General features: G+C 37.0%; 1 protein-coding gene across 1 annotated transcript in view; it reads right to left on the reverse strand.

The window, feature by feature from the left end:
• The window catches only part of LOC150100480 (protein Wnt-11-like), a 113,055-nt gene that overhangs the window by 47,034 nt on the left and 43,487 nt on the right, over positions 1–22,534 (reverse strand). Inside the window, exons 3-4 of the mRNA XM_090402663.1 lie at positions 6,262–6,500; positions 1,932–2,209 (exon numbers count right to left, since the gene is read on the reverse strand). Coding sequence (XP_090258789.1) covers positions 1,932–2,209; positions 6,262–6,500 — 517 coding nt within the window. The remainder of the gene's footprint in view (positions 1–1,931; positions 2,210–6,261; positions 6,501–22,534) is intronic.

Genomic DNA, 22,534 nt, shown 5'->3' on the forward strand with positions numbered 1-22,534 from the left:
CACAAAGAATTCGTTCCGCCTGGTGGAAGGTCAATGGTGAGTTTTATCTCGAAGTTTTGAAGCGATTGATAGCGAGAATTCGTCGCATACGGAATGGCGACGAATAGACGGAATGGCGCGTATCGGGTCATTAAAAAGTTCTTGAATTACAGCGCCAATTATTTCATAAGAAAATCACTGGGAATTATTAAAACGGAAAAGTATGAAGTCAGATGGCCTGCCTGACATAGGCTGATCTTAAATATATTCTCCCATACTTAAGCCTATTTCTTGATTGGCCAATACTACATGCAATGAATAGTTTCTGATGAATAATTTTTTTTCCTAATTTGGACGGGAATTCAGATGACCGATGATCGTATTCAAGCAATTTAATAATAGGTACTACTTTGTTTTTTGATGTACTTATTTTAGATAAGTGTGGTAAGAAATATAAATACAGGTATTCGAGTTTGTAGAGCAAGGTGGCGTAATTTCCTTCTAGTGAGCGCTATAATTTATTATTTGTCAAACAGCTAAGAGCAGTGGCACACTCAGGATTTAATCTTGGGGGAAGGGGAGGCGAGTTGATTAGACGATTTGAGAATACACACTACGCATTGCGTACGACCTATGACTGAGCATCTGCAGTGATCGCCAATACATGATACCACGATCTCCTCTGGCCCGGCTCGGGCAAACGAAGTAGCGCTCGGTTCACCCGAGCACTACCTCGTTCGCCTTGCGTTCACAGCAGCGTGATTCCGAGAGCTACAGGGTATTCCCATCTTATGTGACCGCTAATTCATAAGTAGTATAGAAATAGAAGACACGACACAACATAAATAAAAAAATTAATTTTAATTAGGAAAAGATTTTTGGAAATTTTTCTAGTGTTTTTTCCTTTTTTTGGGGGGGGGGGATCCTGGCCCCTTGGTCCCCCCAGGGTGCGCCACTGGCTAGAGGAACCCTTGCCGTAGACCGGACCTAAAGAAAAATAAACCATCAGGGCGTTGTCCCCTCCGCAGTTTAAAAAGTATGATTTAGTGAACGATTAATTATAATTAACTAAAAACATACGATTTTAAAATATACTAAAATGAAAATATAAATTACCAAAACTATTCATGTAGAATAGTTCAAAGGTATTTTAAGAACAAAAATGTTTCAAACCAAACTGCTGAATCATCGGATTATTCACCTTCTCAAAAAGTTAAACATAAAAACTCCGTCTAATGTAAGTACTTAAAATATGAGACGGCGATTAATGTGCAACAAGAATTCAAGCGAACTATGAGGCTTATCTATCTGATAGTAAAAAAGCAGCAGGTAATATCGAGAAACTTATATCGATTGTCCGAATACGTGATTGGAAAGAATAAAATGAATTTTCTGGTCGTCTTGCAATTCCATCCTGGCCTCATGGATTTTTTCTCCCTTTTCTGTAAAAATGATTAAGCGTACACATCAAAAGTGATTTCAGGATTTGCAGGAATTAAAGAAAATTTGAAGCTCTGTAATTAGTTACCTCGGAAATGTTGACTAGGCGAGGCCATTTTAGCACTAACTTTTTGAAGATCGAAAGTCAGCCAACTTCAATCGTCATTGACAGGTGGCTCAAGGCTATCGATGATTTCATGGATATCCCTGGAGGACAGTACGAAAACAACTGCCACACTATTTCGTGGTCCTAAAGTAGCACTATTTATCCAAATTTGCTGGAGAAAAACCATACTTGCCTGTGGCAGAGATCGACCGACTCGGGAACCGGTTTCAAAACCCAGAAAAAGTTCCTCTCATCGGCGATGAGAGTCGCACTTATAACGGTGTTTCTTTTGGTGGTATGGTCTACCGCTATGGAAGAAACGTCATTTCCACAGAGCTAATAATAATCAATAAAACATCAATAAAAATCAATAAAAATAAATCAATAATTATCGAGGCGTGCTTACTCGTCTGCCGGCTTTGCTGTTGTGTTTGTTGACCATCGCTTCCACTGTCTTCCGTACAGCTTTTTGTTTCCATGGAGCGTCCGTGAAGGATCTCGTGAACTTGATACCGTAACGCACGTTGTGGGCGCAACCGCCCCATTTGAAGTCTCCGTGCGGTGGTTCGTGTGGAACCTGGCCACAGCGGCAAGACAGTAGCGTGCCTTCGCTGCAGGCACGTGCGATGATGTGGGTGACAGACGCAGAAGATAAGGCGTACACAAACGCTTGCTCTCGTGTACCTGAAAGTGAAAGAAGATAACAAAATTATCTCACGATGGGGATCTGTGCAGGAAATTCTAAATTTGTCGGAAATGTTTCCGCTAATTCTTGTAGATAAGATTATACGTTGGTTAAACATAGCTTTTAATTTTTCAGAAAATAACGAATGCTAGAATATTAATTATAAAAAACTTTAATTAATACCTTTCTATCAGTAGAGTTACACCTGCCATCATCAAGGATCACAAAAACCAATGATATGTACATGCAGAAACTAACACTGGACAAATGAGGCCGAAGAAAGGCAACAGAAGTCGGGCCTAGAGTGCTAAAGGGAGCCCCTAGTGGGCTAAATTGGGTTGTCTTGGCCGTTAGGCTGACGATCTTAAACTGTAAGCTTCCCAAATTTGGGGCAGTCTCAGGCACCCAAATTTGTTGAGGTTTGGAAAGTTTTTTCAGAACTGAGGCAGATTCGAGGAACAGTCTTTCATACTTGTATTTACTGCAGTGTAATAGAGTGGTCTTCTTTCAGTGTATCCTCTGGTGGATGTCTAAAGCATGGTCAGTAAGTCTGAGTGGCTGTATTGGTGGAACTGGATGTAGTCCTTGTGTTCAGATATCCTGATATTGTTGGCTGTCCTGCCTGTTTGGACGTAGTAAGATAGCTTGCAACTGCAAGGGACCAGTTATACTCCTGGTAAGTCTAGAGGATGCGGCTGGTCTTTGGTGAAGCAGATAAGAGATGCCAATTTCTTATGTGTTTTGTAACTGATTGTAAGGTCACATTTCCTTAGGTTTTTGTAATTTTTCGGATGTGCCCCGGATATATGGAATGGTGATAGTTTTGAGTAATCGCTGCTTTAAAGCAGAGACTTCTCCACCAAACAGATTCCCTAGACCCACCAGAGGTATAACTGGTCCCTTGCAGTTGCAAGCGGGCTTACTACGTTCAAACAGGCAGGACAACCAATATCAGGATATCCGAACACAAGAACTACATCCGGTTCCAACTACAGCCACTCAGGACTTGCTGACATGCTTTAGATACCCACAACACGATATTCTGGAAGGCCACTATTCCACCAGAGCAAATACAAGTATGAAAGACTATTCCTCGAATCCGCCTCAGCTCTGAAGAACTTTCCAAACATCAACAAATTTGGGCACATGTGACTGCCCCAAATTTGGGAAGCTTATAGTTTAAGATCGTCAGCCCAACGTCCAAGACAACCCAATTTAGCCCACTAGGGGACTCTATTAAGAACTCTAGCTCCGACTTCAGTTGCTTTTCTTCAGCCTCATTTGCCCAGTATTAGATCCTACCGCACACATCATTGGTTTTTGCGATCCTTGATGATTGCAATGTAACGTTGCTGAAATATAGGAAGGTATTAATTTAAAGTTTTTTTTTATTTTTTATAATCAATATTCTAGTATACGTTATTTCCTGAAAAATTAAAAGCTAAGTTTCCGCTAATGATGAGCTAAGCCTTCCGTAATAAAATAAAAGTTTGTTTAAAGTTTTTCACTTGGTTGGTATCTTAATTTAAAATAAAAGTTTGGCTAACCTCTATGAAAAGTAAATTGAAAGTCCTGCTAGTAAAGACAGGGTGACAAACATTCTCAAGAATTAAAAAAAAAAGTTTATTTCTTATGTATTTTAAAAACAAAAAAGGTTAAAACTTGTTTGCTAGTTGCTAACTTGGCATAGAATGGTATGTAATAGGGTAAGTGATTTCGCTTCAAACATATCGTAACTGTAAATCAATAACTGAACACAGTTCCAATAATCAGGATATTTCATCTTCAGTGTATCCTTAAAGACTTTTTTTTTCCCTTCCTTCCTTCCTATGGTGAAGATTATAGCAACCGTGCTGACAGTCCCTACCTTAAGCATTTTGGTTACAAACATGGACAAAGAATAATATATGTGACAGTTGAAAAGGAAGTAGTGAGCAGATTCTGTTTGTGTCATTGTTACTGTGTACTTTCAGAGCCTATTTCTATAGCGTAATCTTTTCCCAAATGTGTAGTTCCCAAGAAATTCCTTCATGGTACTTTCTGAATATTCAGAACGATTCGTACGATGTTGCTCGGTGCTCCGGAATGTTTTATTTTAGTGGAGGAATAAAGTCGCGGGGACTTAAGTTACAATGGGGTCTCATCTTCCGGTTCCACTTTCCGTTTCTCAACAGCGAAGACCACTACAAAAACCATCGATCCTATTCGTTATAGTCGTAAAAGTCATTCGGACAGCTACGAAAGGCTTTCACTGCCAGCATTCTGGGTATATCGCCCCACGAGTGACTTCAGTCTTCGATTCATCAGTGATGGGTCCCTATCAACACCACAACTGTGTCATAATAAGGACTGAACCATGCCACAATTGCTGCCATCAACATGACAAAAGCGCTGACTCGGTCGACAATGAAAGTGCATGGAATACCCGTAGTTGCTACAGCCCGGAAAGCAAAATCTACTCAAGCACTGGAAATATGTTGCTGTGTATGGTTGAAAAGCTAGAAGAGAAACATAGTAACAGACTATTCTTTTCTCTCAGGTCTAAACCTATGAAAAAATACGATTTTAAGCCCGTGAAAGTTTCTCTATATTATGAAGTTGCGATGTGATGATAGCTATATAATTACTAAGAGTTAGCCAACAATCAGCACAAGCAGGGGCGCGCCAGTAGTGTCCGGCGCCTGTGTGCAAAACTTTAGTTGGCGCCCTCCCCCTTCCAATAAAAAAATCACTTTAAAAAAACGTTTTTTTTTTAAAAAGTATTTCCTCCTCTTTGGGGCCTTTACTATCCTGCACGATTGCACATATAGCCGGCGCACCCCTGAACACAAGATACCTTTGGCCTATATACTGATCTCAGAGTGGAGAGCAACAGGACACAGTTATCATAATATCGAAACTCCAGTTTTTTAAAACTCAATCTTTTAATTGACTTAGTATAAATTCAACCTTGTATTCTCCCTCCCCCCCACCCAAGACATACACATATGCAACAGACGACTGCATGGTTTCAGTCACTTCTGTGATACCAAAAAGCCAGAAGAAAGATTTATAAGTCTGAATTCTATTCAGAGAATTCGAACATCTTTTAGGTCTTCTTTCAGCTTGTTTTCGCGTTAGCCCATCTTTGGCTCAGGCACTTTATTAACGAAAGAACTGAATTTTAGCCTCGAAAGTGAAAAACGTGTAGAACAAATACACAGTGTAGTACTAGTAAGAAACACAAGATGGCAGTAGTTGTCAGCCATATTATCGTATATTCCTTATGTTTTTCCACTACACGGCTAGAAATGCACTCTGCTTACAAGATGAAAAGTAGAAACTGGCAAAAATTCTGGTTAAAAGGGTACCACCTACTCCCTTTGGGAATTAAATGGCATATAAGGATTTATATTTGTTTTATATATAAATTAATGACGCAGAGTCTTTGATTTCAAAGACCTAAGTCGGAATCTCCCTGAAGCACGCGATGAATCCTTATCAGGGCTTTTCTATTGGAGGTGAGTTAGCCGGTCTCATGAACAGAATCAGAAATTTTCCTTTTCGGAAACTCGAATTTTTCATCCCTCAGGCAACCTGACCAGAAGAATACACGAAATGTATAGACAAATAGGATTATCCACCCTGTTAATAAGATGGAATTACTTGGCGGTGACAGGTCACCGAGCCTAACACGAAAGAAAATGTTAAATGGGATGGAAAGTAAACGTGTGTTCATTCCTCGTGTGTTGCTAGACAACTCAGTTAAACTGCTTCAATATGTAAATGAGAATAAATTGGTGAGTGGCGAAATTGGTGAAGCTGTATGGGATAGTTTTTTAATTCAGCTAAGATTATAATGCTGGCGTACCATGTTAATGGCACGTGTTCTCCGTTCAGTTTGCTGGATGGAAATAATTGCTACATTGTGTAAGACCAGTTAGTTTAATAAGCAACAGTGTAAGACTTTTTTTTGTAAAAAAAACTCTTTAAGGATTTCAAAAAAAAAAAAAATTAACAAAAACGAAGTTAATTACTTAACAGGAACGACATTACTGTGCAGCAGGCCCACCTTTGGTTAAATCAGCTGTAAAGTTGGGTGCGAAAGCGATGCTCGAGCAGTTCCAACGACGGTCCGCGAAAGTTTTCTGGCACGTGGAGATAGCATCCCTCGTTGCTTGTACTAGATGAGGCATTGTGTCCAGATGGCGCTGGCAGAGCTTAATCTGTCGTCCCTGTAAACCTAGATACTTCCGGGCGTGTAAACAGCTGGACGTCTTATTCCACGGCAAATCTGACTTCGACAGACCTCTAAAGAAAAGATTTTTCTCTCAATTTAATACATATAATTTTGTGTGAAACAGCATCAATATTCTTTCTCTGAATGATTATCAAGATAAACAAGCATAGCTACAAGAGGCCTAGATGAAAAAACGTATTTTTAATAGCATTTATAATTATGGAATTCGCGCTAAAGATGCTTTAGTGTTTTCTCAAAATTAGAAGGGAGGGGGGAAAAGACGTCTGATAAACGTAGTCCAACCAATTCAGTATATACAAAGTCAAAACTGAAATCAATGGATCCGCTGAATTAAAAGTCATCATACTTGGATGACTTTCCCTAATATAATAATAATAGCAAATACATGAAATGGCAATTATTCTTCAGCTTGCGAGGGTACAGCCAGCCATAATAGTCTAATTTGAGGAACTCACAGAGCGCGCACATAATTCATACGCTAATAAATTATAAAAGCGAAAAGGGTTAACTTCATTTCATATAGGTATTTTATTGTAAAGCGTTTTTTTTATTTTATTTATTTATTTATTTTTTTTTTTTTTAGGGGTAAGAAGTCCGCCAAGAGAAACTGGTTGGGCGCATCTACTCTCTCCTGGAAGATTACTCGTAATTCATGCTCTCCGCTAAAATCGACCCACCCACCTAACACACGCACAGCAGCATTTTAACACTTTGAGGCCATCAAGTTCTGCGCTGCCTTTCACCTATGAAACATCTAGCACACAGAAAGGCCTAGTGTGCGGGATGAGATGTGGCGGGACCGAGGTGTGGCATCTGCGCACCTGCTCGGCTGGAAAATGAGATGAGACGGAGTTTCAGTGGTACTAACATTAAATAGTAAATGAATATCACCAAGTGGCGTTTCGCCCATCTCCTTGGCTATTGGAAAAATGAAATGGTTAAATCACTGTTTTACAGCTCCAGGGTAAAGTTCCATCTTCTTCTTCTCCTCCCCACTTTATAATCGCAATATGGATCGTGTTAGCAAAAGCCAACTTAGCTCACTTTTTTAACCAATGATTTTTTTATTATTTTTTTTTTTAGATTTCTATATATACTAAGAAACGGAGGGCCCTCCTATTTCTCTATGGTGTTTTGACGGATTTCTTCAGTGAATTATTGTTACTAATTTTATGAATTAGTAGCTCCGATGCATTTACCAGTAGGTAAACAATTAATAAAAAAACCATAAGTTAATCATCTCAGCAAAATAGAAATCGAAACCATAGCTCTTTCTTAGGAAACTCCTGCACATGCATTTCTGATATAGCGAAAAAACACCCCCCCCCCAAAAAAAAAAAAAAAAACTATTAGTTCGAATGCGAATATGAGGTATAGCATTCGTTTCTAATCGTTTAAATAATGATAAATTATCGTTTAAACATTAATAAAATATTCAAGTTTCAGTGTATAAATCCGTACAGCAGTGAATACATCTACCTACTCTCTCTCTCTCTCTCTCTCTCTCTCTCCCCTGCATTTTCTTTTGATTTTCATCACCCCTTAATCCCAAAACAAAGTATTATGTTTCCTCGATTGTTGATAATTTCCTACTATTTCGATTTTACGTGAACTTTCTAGTTATTAAGAAAAAGATAAAACATGGGAGGTGGGGGGGAGGACTACGATTATCCGGCTGAAGAATCGATAATAGAAAATACTTTAACATATTTTATTATTAAGTCTGTATAACTGCAAAATAAATCTCATGGCCAACTAGCTTCAACTAAAAGAAAGCATCATTAAAAGTAATAAAATAAAGTCAAAAGTTCAGAAAAAATGGTGGAATAAATTTATGGTATAAGCATTTATGACTCAAACGATTGGAGCATAATTCCTGCAATGCTACACATCATTCAAGATGTCTCTTTTGCTACCGATCTGCCATTTTGTTTTGCTGTGGTTTGGTAATTTGTCTGGCAATAATCCTCGTAGTCATTACCTTTCTGCGGAAGGAAAAAATCTATCAAGAATGACCAACATCTTTACTTGCATAGAATAGAATATTCCCTTAGCAGTGAACCGCTGAAATTTCAACAACTCATTCATTCAATCTTTCAACAACTACCAAAGATGAATTCCAAGAAACTTGATCTGTTGTTTTTTGATATCTGCTAGTTATTTGCTTCTATTTGGATAAAACCTTTCGAAGTGATGGCCATTTTCCTCTCACCTTATGGTGTTTCTGCTTTTGAAGATTTCCCATCTAGCCGCACTGTACGCTACGTGCGATTACGTTCCAATATTATTATTAAGGAGACCTCCAGGGAGTCAGGGACTCATCGAGGGAGGCCACAATCTACAAGCACCAGCTATCATACTTATTCTTGGACCTTATTCAGGGCCTTGTAAAGCGGCAAAATGACATCCTTATCTTTACACGTGAAAGTTCGTTTCAGCATTGAGTTATCTTTTGAGTTGTATTTGCAATCTTTGCTACATGGCCCGTGAACTTCAACATCTCCTATCTACTAATACTCCAAGATCCCCAGCCTAATCAGCAGTACCGTCGACAGGGTGTACCATAGAGGCAGCCTGCTTCACGGAGCGGCTTAATAAGGGCGCTCGTTCAGCCATATTGCGCTAGGCACCGTCGCTACGCTAACAGGAATTGTTAGCGTAGCAAGTGCGGAAAGAAATTTTTCCAAGCTAAAACTGATTAAAAATTATTTCCGAACAGCAATGACCCAAGAAATATTGGTTGGTCTATCAACTATATCGATACAGGCGAACATAGCTTATAATTTAAATTTAGAAGAACTAATAAACAATTTTATTGTGCGATATCCTTGTAGAGCAAACATTTAATTAATATTATTATGTAACCGTTTTGCATTAATGTTTCCCTTGTAATAAAAACAAAATAGCAATTGGAGATTTTCTTATATTTTTGTCTTATGATCCATCAGGGGCGATATTTAATTGTTTGCCTCAGGGCGCGATCTAATCTAGCGACAGCCCTGCTAATCAGTTTCTTCTAGCATATCTAGAAATCTAGCATCTATACCTCCAATTTCTCTAAGCAGTGTTGGGGTGCTTTGTATTCTATTCTTTTGTCTGCCCTCTTCACTGAGTGCAAATCCAATTCACAGTTTTATGATAGCACACTTCACTACTCTCATTTCTCCTATCCAAGCCAGCAAGAACTTCAAGGCGTCTGTGCTACCTACTGTATATTTAAATCAAAATCGATCTCGTACGAAAGTAGGGGAAAACCATTTTTTTAATATATATATATATATATATATTCATGTAAAAATATGACCTCTAGAGGCCATTAACTGAAATGTGATTCTCTTTAGCAGTTAAAGTAAGAGGAGATTTATGTTCCGCTTCATGTTTGTTTATTGTTCTTTTGGCATTCAGCTAACAGTGAGTGTAGCAATATTATTCTAGATTTCAAGGCAAACTTGTATGGAAACAGTTTTACACGTGCAGCATTTTATTTCAAAGAAACGATAGATATTAACAATGAAACTGAATTATGGAGATCTTTGTACTCACGGGATTCTTAAACCCTTTAGACAGATACAATTCACAGTTGTATCGTTCTAAAGGTTTAACTTATGTTTCGCACTTCAAGCCGAGGACCACTGCCCACAATTTTGCACCAACTCTGACAGCGGGTTGGATAGCTACTGGCCTAGTGAACTTTCATGCTAATACATCACTGAATCCAGTCTTATTTTTCTTTAAAAAGGAACAAAATACGATTTTTTCCCTTTTTTCCTTACTTATAATAACTTTAATCATGGCCATTTCCTTTAAATCTTAGTCCCTAAATCTCAGTTCAGTTTTTAGAACCAAAAATTGCAGTAAAAGGAATAACTCAGAAATTAATCCAATTTTTTTCTACCATTTTGTAAAAAAAAAAAAAAAAAAAAAAAAAAAAAAAAAAAAAAAATTACATTCTCCAAATATACACACGTTAATAAAGCTAATTCGTTTCCACTCTTCCATCATTTATGTCTCTAATCTATTCATAGCTTCGCCCTTTCAATCTTTTTTCATCTGAGATCACCATAAAACATATCTCGAATCTGGTGAGAGAAATGCTTTTCAGAACATTGTATATGATGCCTCATTTAATTCATAATAATTAACAGTGGAACGAAGGGGTAAGCGGCCATATAATTCCCTATTGAGAAACCGTATATACCTTGTTCCCTTACAGTAATATGACAGTTTTACGAATTAGAAGAACAGAAAAAAATCATCAAATCCCCAATCACACTATGATCAAAATAGCGATATGCTCTGGTCAAAGTGGCCAGTTAGCATTGGATAAGATCGTGCAACACTGCTGCGATAACTTCTTGAATAAGATGTCAGAGCTGGTGTGCGTCAGTCACGGCCATGTCCTTGTAAAATCATGTTCGTGATGACAATACTGAATGTTGGCAATCAATACCGTGATGGTATCGCTTCTAGAATAGTATATTACGGTCACATATTTGGAATAACGGTGGTAGCGAACTCTTTGGAGACATCGGCGCCAAAGTAGTATTTAATTTGCTCTAAAAGAAAACGAAATATAAATGGAAAGATAATTCCAATGAAAAAGGCAATAAAGTACAGTATTTTAGAGGTAAACGGAATCAAAAATGCTGATTGTCATGTTGGCTTAGTAATCATTGAAAGTAATACATACTACAAGGGGGGGGGCATATCACAGAAAAAAATACTGAAATAATTCTGAATTACTTGTTTCAGGCGTTCCGGTTCCGTTCAATCCTTCATTTGCATGCGGTATTTATTTTTTTCTGACATCCTACACCTTAAATATTCATTCAGTAATATATTACCGAAACTGCAAAAATAGTCTACGTTCAACGACCTTTAATGTTTGTTATTATTGCCTCGTAAAACAAAATTTAAAAAAGGTAGGCCTGTAAATTCTTGTCTTTTTCAGGTCTGGGATGGGGTGTGCACACTTCGCGAAGTGCGAAGGACAAATTACTTGTCTCGATAGCACTCTATACTCAGCAAACTTTTGCTGAGAGGTTTTCAACGAAAATGTAGAGATGCAATTTGCGGGTACGATCCGGAAATGAATTTCGTAACTTAAGCAAATCGCAGCAGTGCCGCCTTACGCTCTCTGATCTGCTACTACCGAATAAATAAATAAATATATTTAAAAAAAAATAATCAATCAGAATCGAAGCCTTTTTTATTGACTGTCTCCGGGTAAACTCCCTAATGCTAGCATCACCCTTAGACTGCTAGGAACTAATATTAAGTGGAAGAATAAGTCACTTTTAAAATAATTTTCTTAAATATGAGATAACCACCACTTTCTTCAAAATAAAAAAAAAAAAAGAAAGAAAGCAGTACCAGGTCGGTTAGAATCTCATTAACATTTAAAAGGTACTGATTTATTTACACCTTAATAAACGTTTTAAAAGACAGAAGTAATAAGAAAATAATCCCATATTTCCACAATTATTTGTTGGGACTTTAGTTGTCCACTCAGCATGGCACTGAAAGTTTTTAGCCATTATTCGCACCAATGTCAAAGCAAATTTTATTTGCTCATAAGTGATATTGTTATGTAAATCACACGTGAAAACTCGCTCTGAAAAGGTTTTCAGAAAGAGCAAGGATGTTGGAGTCGCCATACGTCCCGACAAATCGTGGAGGAACGATTTTTGCACTTTAAAGCCGCATCTACGAAAAACAAACAAAATGCGAAAACAAATCTAGTTTTTAAGTGCTGAAAATTCTTAAGATACAAATTAAAATCTTATACCACTCGATACTTTCTAATAATAGCATGTTCCTTTGTGCCTCATTTAATCTAAACACACAGCGTTAAGGCAATTGTGAAGGTTCCAACACAAGAAAAATGGAATCAAAAAATAATTTACTATTATCATCATTTTGTGGTTTGTGTTGGTTTTTTTTTTTTTTTATAAACTATCAATTTAAATAATAACTAATTCTAGGGACACAGACTAAAAGTAATATCATATGGATTATACCGTTGCTGAAGGTTTTCGTGTGAATGAGGGCGTTCTTGGGGATTAAGACCGTTCGATCTGGTAATAGCATCGAGATAACAATGAATATTTCACGTGATTTTATCATTCTTGGAACAGAGGCACAAAGAAGATACCAGAAGAAACAGCACAAAATATAAACAAATAAATTCTTAATGCCTTTTAATTCCCTTTTGGAGAATTAAAATGAAAAAATTTACCCGTAACTTTTTCGGAATGTGGAGCAGCCGGTCTCCATCATTCATTATCACCTCACAGTTGAATGATTTCTGCAGATGCTAGAATGAAGGTTCACAAGTATTTGTTTTGTGTGCGTGTGTTCTACAGTCAGTTGTGCTCGAGTACATCATGGAAATCATCAAGATACACAAGAGAATTATGAAATAATGATTCGAAAAATTGCATGACGTTAATTTAGAAAAACAGATGTAAATGACACAGGAAGAGGAATTTCTGGAGAACGCGGGGAAATGAGTATCCGCTTAAAAATTATTACGTGTGAAATAAGTTAAATTGACCTCTGATCAAAGTACAGAATAATTAGTTCAGAAACGTTAATGATCTCACAGGTAATGATTCGAGCTATAAAAGTAAATTACAAAACAAATACATTGTAAAAATTATAAAACAAAAATTCTGGGCTTGTAAAGGTTTACAAAAAGAAAAAAAAATCCTCTCATTGAGTTACTATTGACGATCTCACATTAAAGAGGACATCAACGAAAATTGGGTAGAAAACTCAGAAAATTAAAGTTATGTACTGCAACATGCATTCCCTAAAATCGCTTTTTGTTATCGATACCTATTACTAATTTAACAAACCAACTGAAAATTGCTGACTGCACCGACCGATACTGTCTTGTTAGTATCGGTAGAATTTCGGATGACGTCATAGTTTTCTGACTCCTGGAACATCTTCCAGGAGTCAGAAATAATAAGGATAATAATAAGGATATGCATTCCCACTATATTCTGTGATTTTTTAACACGGCATTCTACGAATTATTATTACCCAAATTTTCTATACGTGGAATGGTAGATTCAGTGTTACACTCATGGGTTGAGCCACGATGATACCTAGTAGATGTTCGCTTTTTCTGTTGTTGTACACCTCGCTTCTTTCCGGCGTTGAATTGGTTGATGTTGGAATGTACTTGTGGGGATTGCTTTGCTTCTGGGTCTACTCTTTTATCTCCCTAACCATAAAACACATTTGGTAGTACACATTGTCAAATTATAACAGGGGCGAATGCTGGTCTTGAAATTCACGCTTGCTCTTGTTATCATTCAGGGAATGAGAGGTGTGATTGAAGTCTGATTAGCGGAATAATGAATTACTGACCATTTTAAACTATGTACAGGTAACCCTCGTATAACGCGGATGTTAGGTTCCGCAGAAATGCCGCGTTATATAAATCGCGTTATGCAAGCCTCAGATCACATAGAAAAAGTAGGGTTATGTTCCGAAATCGTTTTTTTTTAATTATATAAACAACAATGACATATCCAACAAAAATATTTTTTTATTTAATTCAGGTAATTCACGTAAGTTAAGAAAACATAAACTATGAAACAAATACATAGTATAAAAGTATAAAAATTACAAATTGTACTTAAACTTCATTGCACATAAGATGTTTTAGGCAAAATAAAATAATGCATATTTTAATCTTTCATAGCACGAGGATTTGAGGATTGGTTAATAAACACTGGTTTTGTCATGTAATCACCTGATGCATTACTACAAAACAGTAGAGTAATTCTATCTTTGGAAACTTTGGATCCAGGAGATTTCATTTTTCTAAATATAGGTGCGTTTTTGCATTTTTTTTCTCGGATTCATCCGCATTAAACACTTGGTCTGCACTATAAATGTTTATAAACTTTGAGAGCTTTTTGTTTAATAAGATTTCCATCCATAGGAATTTTCTTTTGAGGTGCAATCTTCTATCGAAATCATTAGAGATTTTTCAATTTTCCCATTAGAATATCGCGTACACGAGCAATGCGCTTTGCACTTATCGTTGACCTAGCAATAAACGCTTTCTCGGATTTCCAAGTCCATACAAAAACTCTTGGTTTTTCTCCATTTTTCAACCGATCCAAGATTTTGAATTTTTTTTCTTTGAGAGAAATTAATTTTGTTTTCAATGTTGGTTTTCCCCTTTCGTTGCAGTTTGTGGCCATTACTATATAAATATTTTTTTACACGAAAAAAGCAAGCATCACATATTGTATGTAACTCACCAGAAAATACAGTGCTCAGCTTGAGATGAGAAAAATCACTTATGATTTTTAATGCACTTTCCTGGCAAAAACGAGGACAATTTTCAACAATAAACATTTTATACGGTAAACAATTGACGTACATGCGTGCTAAAGGGTATTTCCCCTAATATAAATAAATTCGCTACTTATAATTACATGCGTGATACAGGCAGACACAAATTTAACGAAGATAAAATTTGATTTTTAAGTCGCGCGGTGAAAAACATGAAAAGATAAAGGGTTACTACAATTTGTAGACCGCGTTATATCGAAATGAGATGTATAAGTACCGCGTTCAACAAGGGTTACTACAATTTTAGACCGCGTTATATCGAAACCGTGTTGTATAAGTACCGCGTTATACGAGGGTTGCCTGTATTTAGAAATTTATGCACAGTTAATCATACAAATATAACATTTATTTTGCAAATGATATTCTATCTTTTTCAATTTAGCTACTTGAATACAAATTCTCCCTACAGTTCTTCTTTATGAACTGGTCAATAACATCGTCATAAAAAGTTGGTTGTAACTTAATTTTCCCAAGCAACACTCAACACTTGTAAAGGCTGACTGAAGCTCACTGGCTAGAGCTACTTTGACTGCGTATGGCCAGTGTTTAAGCAACAGGGTGAGATGACGTGGGGGGAGCGGAAATGGCTATGCGCGCGCATGAAATCGCAGTGCTGAAGCGAGGACTTGGGTGCTCCCACAACCGAGCAAGCCAAGGTAGCTTGTGACTAGCGTTGGCCTTCGATACACGATGCAAAGCTCAATTATTGCCGAGCAAGCTTAAAACGTCTTCTGTCTACAAAAATAAAAGCCTAAATGGTATAAATGCATGCATTTATTAACAAATAAATAGTACTTCTTTCTCAATTAATGAGCTTGCGCAGCACGTATGGAGAATTCGCCACTGAATTATAATGATCTTGAGTAACGTGCGGGATTCGTGCTCATGTCATTCTTGATGGACCCATTTTTTCCAGAAGATGGCGGATAATAATAAGGATATGCATTTGCACTATATTCTGTGATTTTTTTTTAAATTCATATGATCGCATAACGATGCCTCAGTTCTTTATGTTTCCATAATTAAACGAATACTGTTGAGTATCATAACTGACAGCGACCATTAATCCACTTCACTGTGCTATGTACTTTTTTCATCCCAAATATTTGGGATGAAAACATAACCAATACGTAATTTAGTTTAGTTTGAGAACCGAACCAATATTCATATGTGTTCGATGCAAGGAGAATAGTTACTTCGCGTTGCGACCATCGAACTGCTTCTAAAATGAGAAATTGTTAAGACCAAATCAGTGAAGCCCTACGATTTTTCTTACCGCAAATAATGTTCCTTTCAGCTTACAGTTTTTGTCTGAGATAAAGCAGTCTGAAAGCACACGCAGATATGAACAAAGGAAATTAAATTCAAATAATGAAAACAATATCAGCTAAGTAGCCACTTCTAAATTGATTAACGTTCCTCCTGGCTTCTTAGTACTTGGCTAAACTTTTTCGTATAGAAAATTTATTTTAGATGAATTAGGTGAAAAAGAAGAACAACTGGTGGAATTATGAAATCGATGGAACAATGGGATTCGTGTCCTCTCTCTATCTGCCTTCAGAACTCCCCCCCCTCCTCTCCATTTTGACTTTGGCCTAAATGTGCCGAAATCCCCCAGAAAGCAACGTTAGAAACAACCACATACCAAAATTCCTCAAAATTGGTTGGATGATGTGTTTCATTGATTACAGTCATCGAATAAAAGTAGGAAATTGATACTACTGAACTTAGAAACCGAGTTACAGCAATTTAAAACTGAGTCGTAATAATCCTTGTAGTGGGTAGTCAGACATTTCTACAATATAAATGTGTCTAAGGTTCTTTTATGAAAAAAGTTGTTCTGCAATTATAGGCTCTACTTGTATTTTTATTTATTTTCATTCTCACATGCTGCATCCATGCGATGAGCATTTATCGAAACCAACATGAAAATGGACGAAATAAAAGCACTGAAGTTCCACCCATCCCCCCGCCGCCGCCACCACCACCACCACACACACACACACACACACACACACACACACACACAGCGAGATACGAAAAAAAAAAAAAAAACCTTCAGATGTACGTTTCACAATTTCAAGCGTACATTTTAAAGAACTTTTCCTTCCACTGTGTCAAAATTCCCTTGTCAGGAGTTCTTAAAGACGTCGCTAGGGGTTGCATCGTTTGATTAGTTTCGACCAATTAATATTCTTCGAGAGGCTTACCTACTTAATTTTGTAAAATAAGTAATCTTATAAAGCATTGCATATTGTTAAAAAAAAAGTGAGTTAAGTATTAAAGAAAGATGAGGGAGATTGTTCAGAGAGGTGATTGCTACTCGACAAAAGGTTGTGAAAACCTAGCATGAATTAGTACTCGTGGATGAGGTTTTTTATTATACCTCTAACATTTACTTTTTATGATCAATTAATTGTGAAGAATGTAAATTAGCCTCTGAAATTATAGTGCAATGCCAGCATCAAGAGCAACAAATATATACCATATTGGTAGCTGGCTTTCGGTTTTCTTCAGCACTTTTTAGAAACGTCTTCTTCTTCCTAACATGGACTTTAGGCCAGGTGGCCTATTCCGGTCTCATGCCATCTCTTTCTTGGTTTTCCGATTTTTTTTTTTTTTTTTTTTTTTAGAAACGTATCATACATTCTTCTTTTCGATGAGATAATATTACTAATGGATTTACTGGACATCGCTAACGAATTCTTTAACTTAATAGGTGGATGTAGCTACGCAGCTATTAGAAGTTGGGAAGCAATTTTAATATGCCAGTCAAAAGTTTAGAACATATCACTATATATTCTAAACTATAGTTGGAAAGGAACTGATTTTTTTTTCTGGAAAGTTAAGGATTCAAGTTTAATTTCTTGTAGGTATCAAGAGTTTATTACTAAGGGAGAAAACCTCCACAGTTCTTTGGTGGAATTTTTTCACAAAAGTTACTTCTTCGCAAGATTTTATGATAACACCGACAACAAGTATTGCGTAAAGAAAAAAAAAAAGCCAGCTCGGCAGATTTTTGTTGGCAGCTTGCCTTAGAAGCTACAGTCGGTCATTCGACAATCTCGAGAGAGGTTTGGTTAGTTTATTTGGATTTATGGCCAAAGCAACTCAAGGTTATGAGGACAGTATATTATGTCTTAATTGCGTGTGTTCTAATGGCCGGTTTGCCGGCTTTTCAGGATGAAAACGCCAAACTTCGAAGAGAATAAATCCTTCCACCCCCGTGTGAGATCGGCTTACTCACCATCTCGGAAGAGAAGTGAAGTAGAGCAAGGTTTGGTTCCCGACACTTCTTGCTAAAGTGGAGCCCTAAAGCAAGCAAAATTTTTTTGCGGAGCCCTCACAACTCAATCTTTAAAATAAACATGACAAAAGCAATAAACACTCACCATTTTACAATTTAGTGCTCCGTAAATTTAAAAAATTTAAGTTCATGTTAATGACTACAGTGCAATTTTTTCGAACTGCAAAGTTTTTCAAGGCATCATTACTGTAACATCATATCATCTTCTGCATTTAGCCTGTTTCCATATTTAGTTATTGTAGCTGCATAATGAGAACATCTTTTCACAGAGATATGTTGTTGGAAAACGTATCAAAACCTTCAAAAGCTTGAATAGAAATTTCTGAGTATTTCTCATATAAGTCAATCCAAAAGGTTTCGCGGAGTCTTAGAATTTCAGTTGTGGAACCTTAGGGCTCCACGGAGCCTGCTTTGGGAAACCCTGAAAAGTAGAGTATCGAGTATAAGGCTCGAATAGATGGGAATGGAAAAGCACGCACTCTACAATTCAGTATCGCGTCTTTAGTTGTGGAGCTAATCTCTCTCTCATATATATACACACACACACACACACACACACACAGTGGTGAGCTAAGGAAATTTTAACAAAGAGCTCGCATCGTCGAGGGAAAAAATATATATATATATTTTACACAAAAACTTTTATTAATTGATTGGCTACCAGAAGGGAGAAGGGTAAAGTTAGCGCATGCGCTTATTTTATTTTGAAACTTGGGCGCATTCGTTATAGAGGAATTTAAACAATAATTTCAAATAATCTATACACTGCCGAAGAGACTAATTTTTGTATGAGATTGTCGCTTAATGTGTTAAAAAAAAAATAATAATAAAGTAAACCAGAAGAACAAGGGGCTCACAAATTTGAGAAAAATTTAACAAAGGGCTCGCGCGAGCCCCTTATAGCTCACCACTGTGTGTGTGTGTGTGTGTGTGTGTGTGTGTGTGTGTGTGTATATATATATATATATATATATATATATTATAAAGTACGTTTTTTTACGTTATCCAGAAATGTCAAAGCGAAAAACGTCACATAAACAGGGCATACACATAATATTCATTTAATATATATAATAAAAAATTACAATAAGCGTGAAAAAAAAAAAAGAAGTGATATCCCGCTAAATAGAAAAGCTCACGAAATTTTCTGCCTTACATTCAGTATTAGGAACGTGCTAGTTCTAATCGGAACTGCCCTTCAATGGGAGAGTAAGATAGCAATATTTGTATTGATATTAACCGTTGCTATCGCAACGGTTAATATCAATAGCAAATCTGCGTAGTGACAGATTTTTTTTTTTTTTCCTCGATTAAGAACACTCGGTATCTTGTGCAGTCTTTTAATGCCGTTTTTGGATGGGGGCGACTTTTGAAAATGCATTCAACAATTGTCACACTGAATGCCTTATTTTTTATTCCGAAGAACCAAAAATCGAAAGCTCTCCGCTGTGGCTTCTTTGTCACGTGATGTTCCATGATTCCTGCTCTCTGCAGACATCAAAGGACTGTAGGGAAAACTTGATTCCGAGAACAGCTTTTTTTTTTATTTTTTTTTTAGTGATTTTATATTAAGGGGCTTTGATCCACCACGTTCGTTTTTGGTATTTAGATATTTACTCATGGAAGTGAAACATGGACCGTAAAAAAGAAGATTGAAAGACGGATTCAAACAGCAAAAATGATATTTCTCAGAAAAACAGATGAATATACCAAGATTGAAGAAATTTTGCAATCTGAATATAAAAATCAGTTAACGACTATATAAGTGAATATTTTTTAAAAAATGGATACAACATCTAAATGGAATGGACAATAACAGAATTGCCAAAAATATTATACGGAAATGGAAAAAGAAAAACTGGAAGCCCAAGAAGGATGCATGAGACCGGAACAGACCACTTAGCCAAAAATCCATGATAGGAACAAGAAGTTACCTAGTTATGAGTAATGTATGGCACAAAAAAAACAAAGGATGTGTTGGTTTGTTTATGTATCATTTCACTGTACAGCGTTTACTAATGTAATTTTCTTTCACGTTGCTGCTTCCAGTAAATCAAAAGTAATTCAGTAGGATTAGGCTCCCCGACGTAAAACTGTTATACAGGTGACACTCCCTCTACCACTGAATAGCGTGTGCGAAACCCAGTTTGTTGGAGGCAGCTTTAAAGCGTACCACCAACAAAATTTCCAGCTAGTATTTTAATCCCGATACTTCTAAGTCAGTCATTAAAAGTGAGATCAGGTTTCCTCGGTGTTGAAAGGTGGGCTTAATTCTGTTTTCATCATAAAAATTACATCATTTGTTATGAATAAGAATTAGTTGTAGCATTTTTATTGCCTCACCAAGTTTATTGAATATTAATTATTCAATGAAATTTAAAATCACCCAACAAATTCTTTGGCCAAGAATGGGAAAAAGAAAAAAAGTTTTACTCTTTTTGCGGGTGATGCATATTTGTATGCCATCAGCAGGCTTTGATATCCAGAAATACTACTCTAGAGACCTAACACGAAACTTATTTTCAAGCCATTTCATGCCGCCATGATCTCCCAAATAAAGACATCCACAACCATCTATGTCAACAGTGAAATTCAAACCAACAGCCAAACAGGTTGTCGGTTTGAATTTCATAAGACAGATTAAGCACACAATAATTAACAATATGCGCATATAAGCAAAATATAATTCCTGTGGTATTTTAGAATTTTTTGAAACATACCTCGATTTACATTTCTGTGTATCAAAGACCGCAGAGAAGAGGAGAGGAATATGAATTCGCCTCAGATAGACCCATTTAAAAATTATTTCTCCCTGTGTGACGAAACGACTCGACCACCCACAAGAAATAAGTTTTTATGGCTTTAAAAGGGAATAAAATTACTTTCCTTCCTCTTGATTTCCGCCAACCTATTGCTAATTAGCCTACTTCTCACCGTTTACGTTCACTCCTCCCCCTTGAGCATCTATCGTGATGACGGTCTTACACCTTTACTCTCCTCTTGGATCTGGGTCAGCTACATCTCGCGAGCGTGCGATAGTGAGGCGAAAGTATGCGGCCGAGAGGATGGGTATGTGCGTGCTCGCTTCTTTGTGCACCCTTGTACGATGGGAACGGAAGGGAAACACTCTTTGGATCAGTCGGGAGAGTCATGATTAGTTGCGGTCGTCGTGAATGACCCTGTGCCGAGGGGCGCCGACAATGCACACCATTGCGTGAAACCATGTGACTGAAAAGTGAAACACGGACACAAAGCCTTTCTTAGACGCACGTTGGACGTGAAATGAAGCAGAAAATATTTCTTACATGAATTACCTCTCGACTTTTCTATACGGCCTGCCGAAACACAAAAGCATATCTTTACAGTCTCTCGGCTATACGAACTGTTAGCCACATATCGGCGATTTCAGATTTATTACAAATATTTATAATAGGAGCCATCCGAAATAAAAGATGAGTTCTGCACAGTTATCCAATGTTTGGAATCTCGATGAGAAAAATGCAATGTGGTCTGTGAGAATCAATATTAAAGAAGTTAATCATTCGATTTTCCTAAAAATAATTCTTCTTCTTCAACCTTCTGGTTCTGTCCACTGCTGGACGAAGGTCTCCCCCATGATTTTCCAGATCACTCGGTTTTTTGCTTCTCCCTTCCATCTGACTCCTGCAATTTGTTCCAGTTCATCTCTCCACCTTCTTCTCGGTCTTCCTCCATCCATTGGCCTCCACTCTGTTGTTTATCTAGTCCATCTCCCGTCACTGCATCTGGCCAGCCCATCTCCACTCAGCCTGTTTAATGTATTTTACAATATCCATGACACCTGTTTGGGATCTTATCCAGGTATTTATCTTCCTATCTCTTAATGTTATTTTTAGCATACTTCTTTCCATTCGATGTTGTGTTGTTCTCAGCTTTTTGTTTAGGGCTTCTGTTAAAGTCCATGTTTCTCCTCCATATGTTAGGACAGGAAGTTAGGACTTCTGATCAAGACACTGGTCGAAAGCTTTCCTTTTTAGACTCATAGGGATGTCACTTCTGAATATATGTCTCTCATTTTCTCATAAGCCATCCATCCAAGATGAATTCTTCGTGCAATCTCTTTTCTTTGGCACTCCTCAAAGGATAACAATTGGCCCAAATATACAAATGAAGTAACTTGTTCTATTTTTTTACGGTTTTCAACTTTGATAGTTCTACGGTTTATGTATTTATTCATCATTATTTTTGTTTTTTCTCTATTTATTTTTAATCCAATTTCTCTAGAGGCTTCATTTAGCTGATTAACCTTTCTTCCAGATCTTCAAGATTATCTGCTACCAGGACAATATCATCTGTGCAAATTTCAGATGATGCAGCCTTTCTCCATTTATGTTTATTCCTTTTGTTTCCCAATCAAGG

This window comes from Typopeltis vanoorti, chromosome 13, assembly GCF_054136105.1.
Source record: "Typopeltis vanoorti isolate ZY-2024b chromosome 13, IOZ_Tvanoo_1.0, whole genome shotgun sequence".
NCBI classification, from domain to species: domain Eukaryota; kingdom Metazoa; phylum Arthropoda; class Arachnida; order Uropygi; family Thelyphonidae; genus Typopeltis; species Typopeltis vanoorti.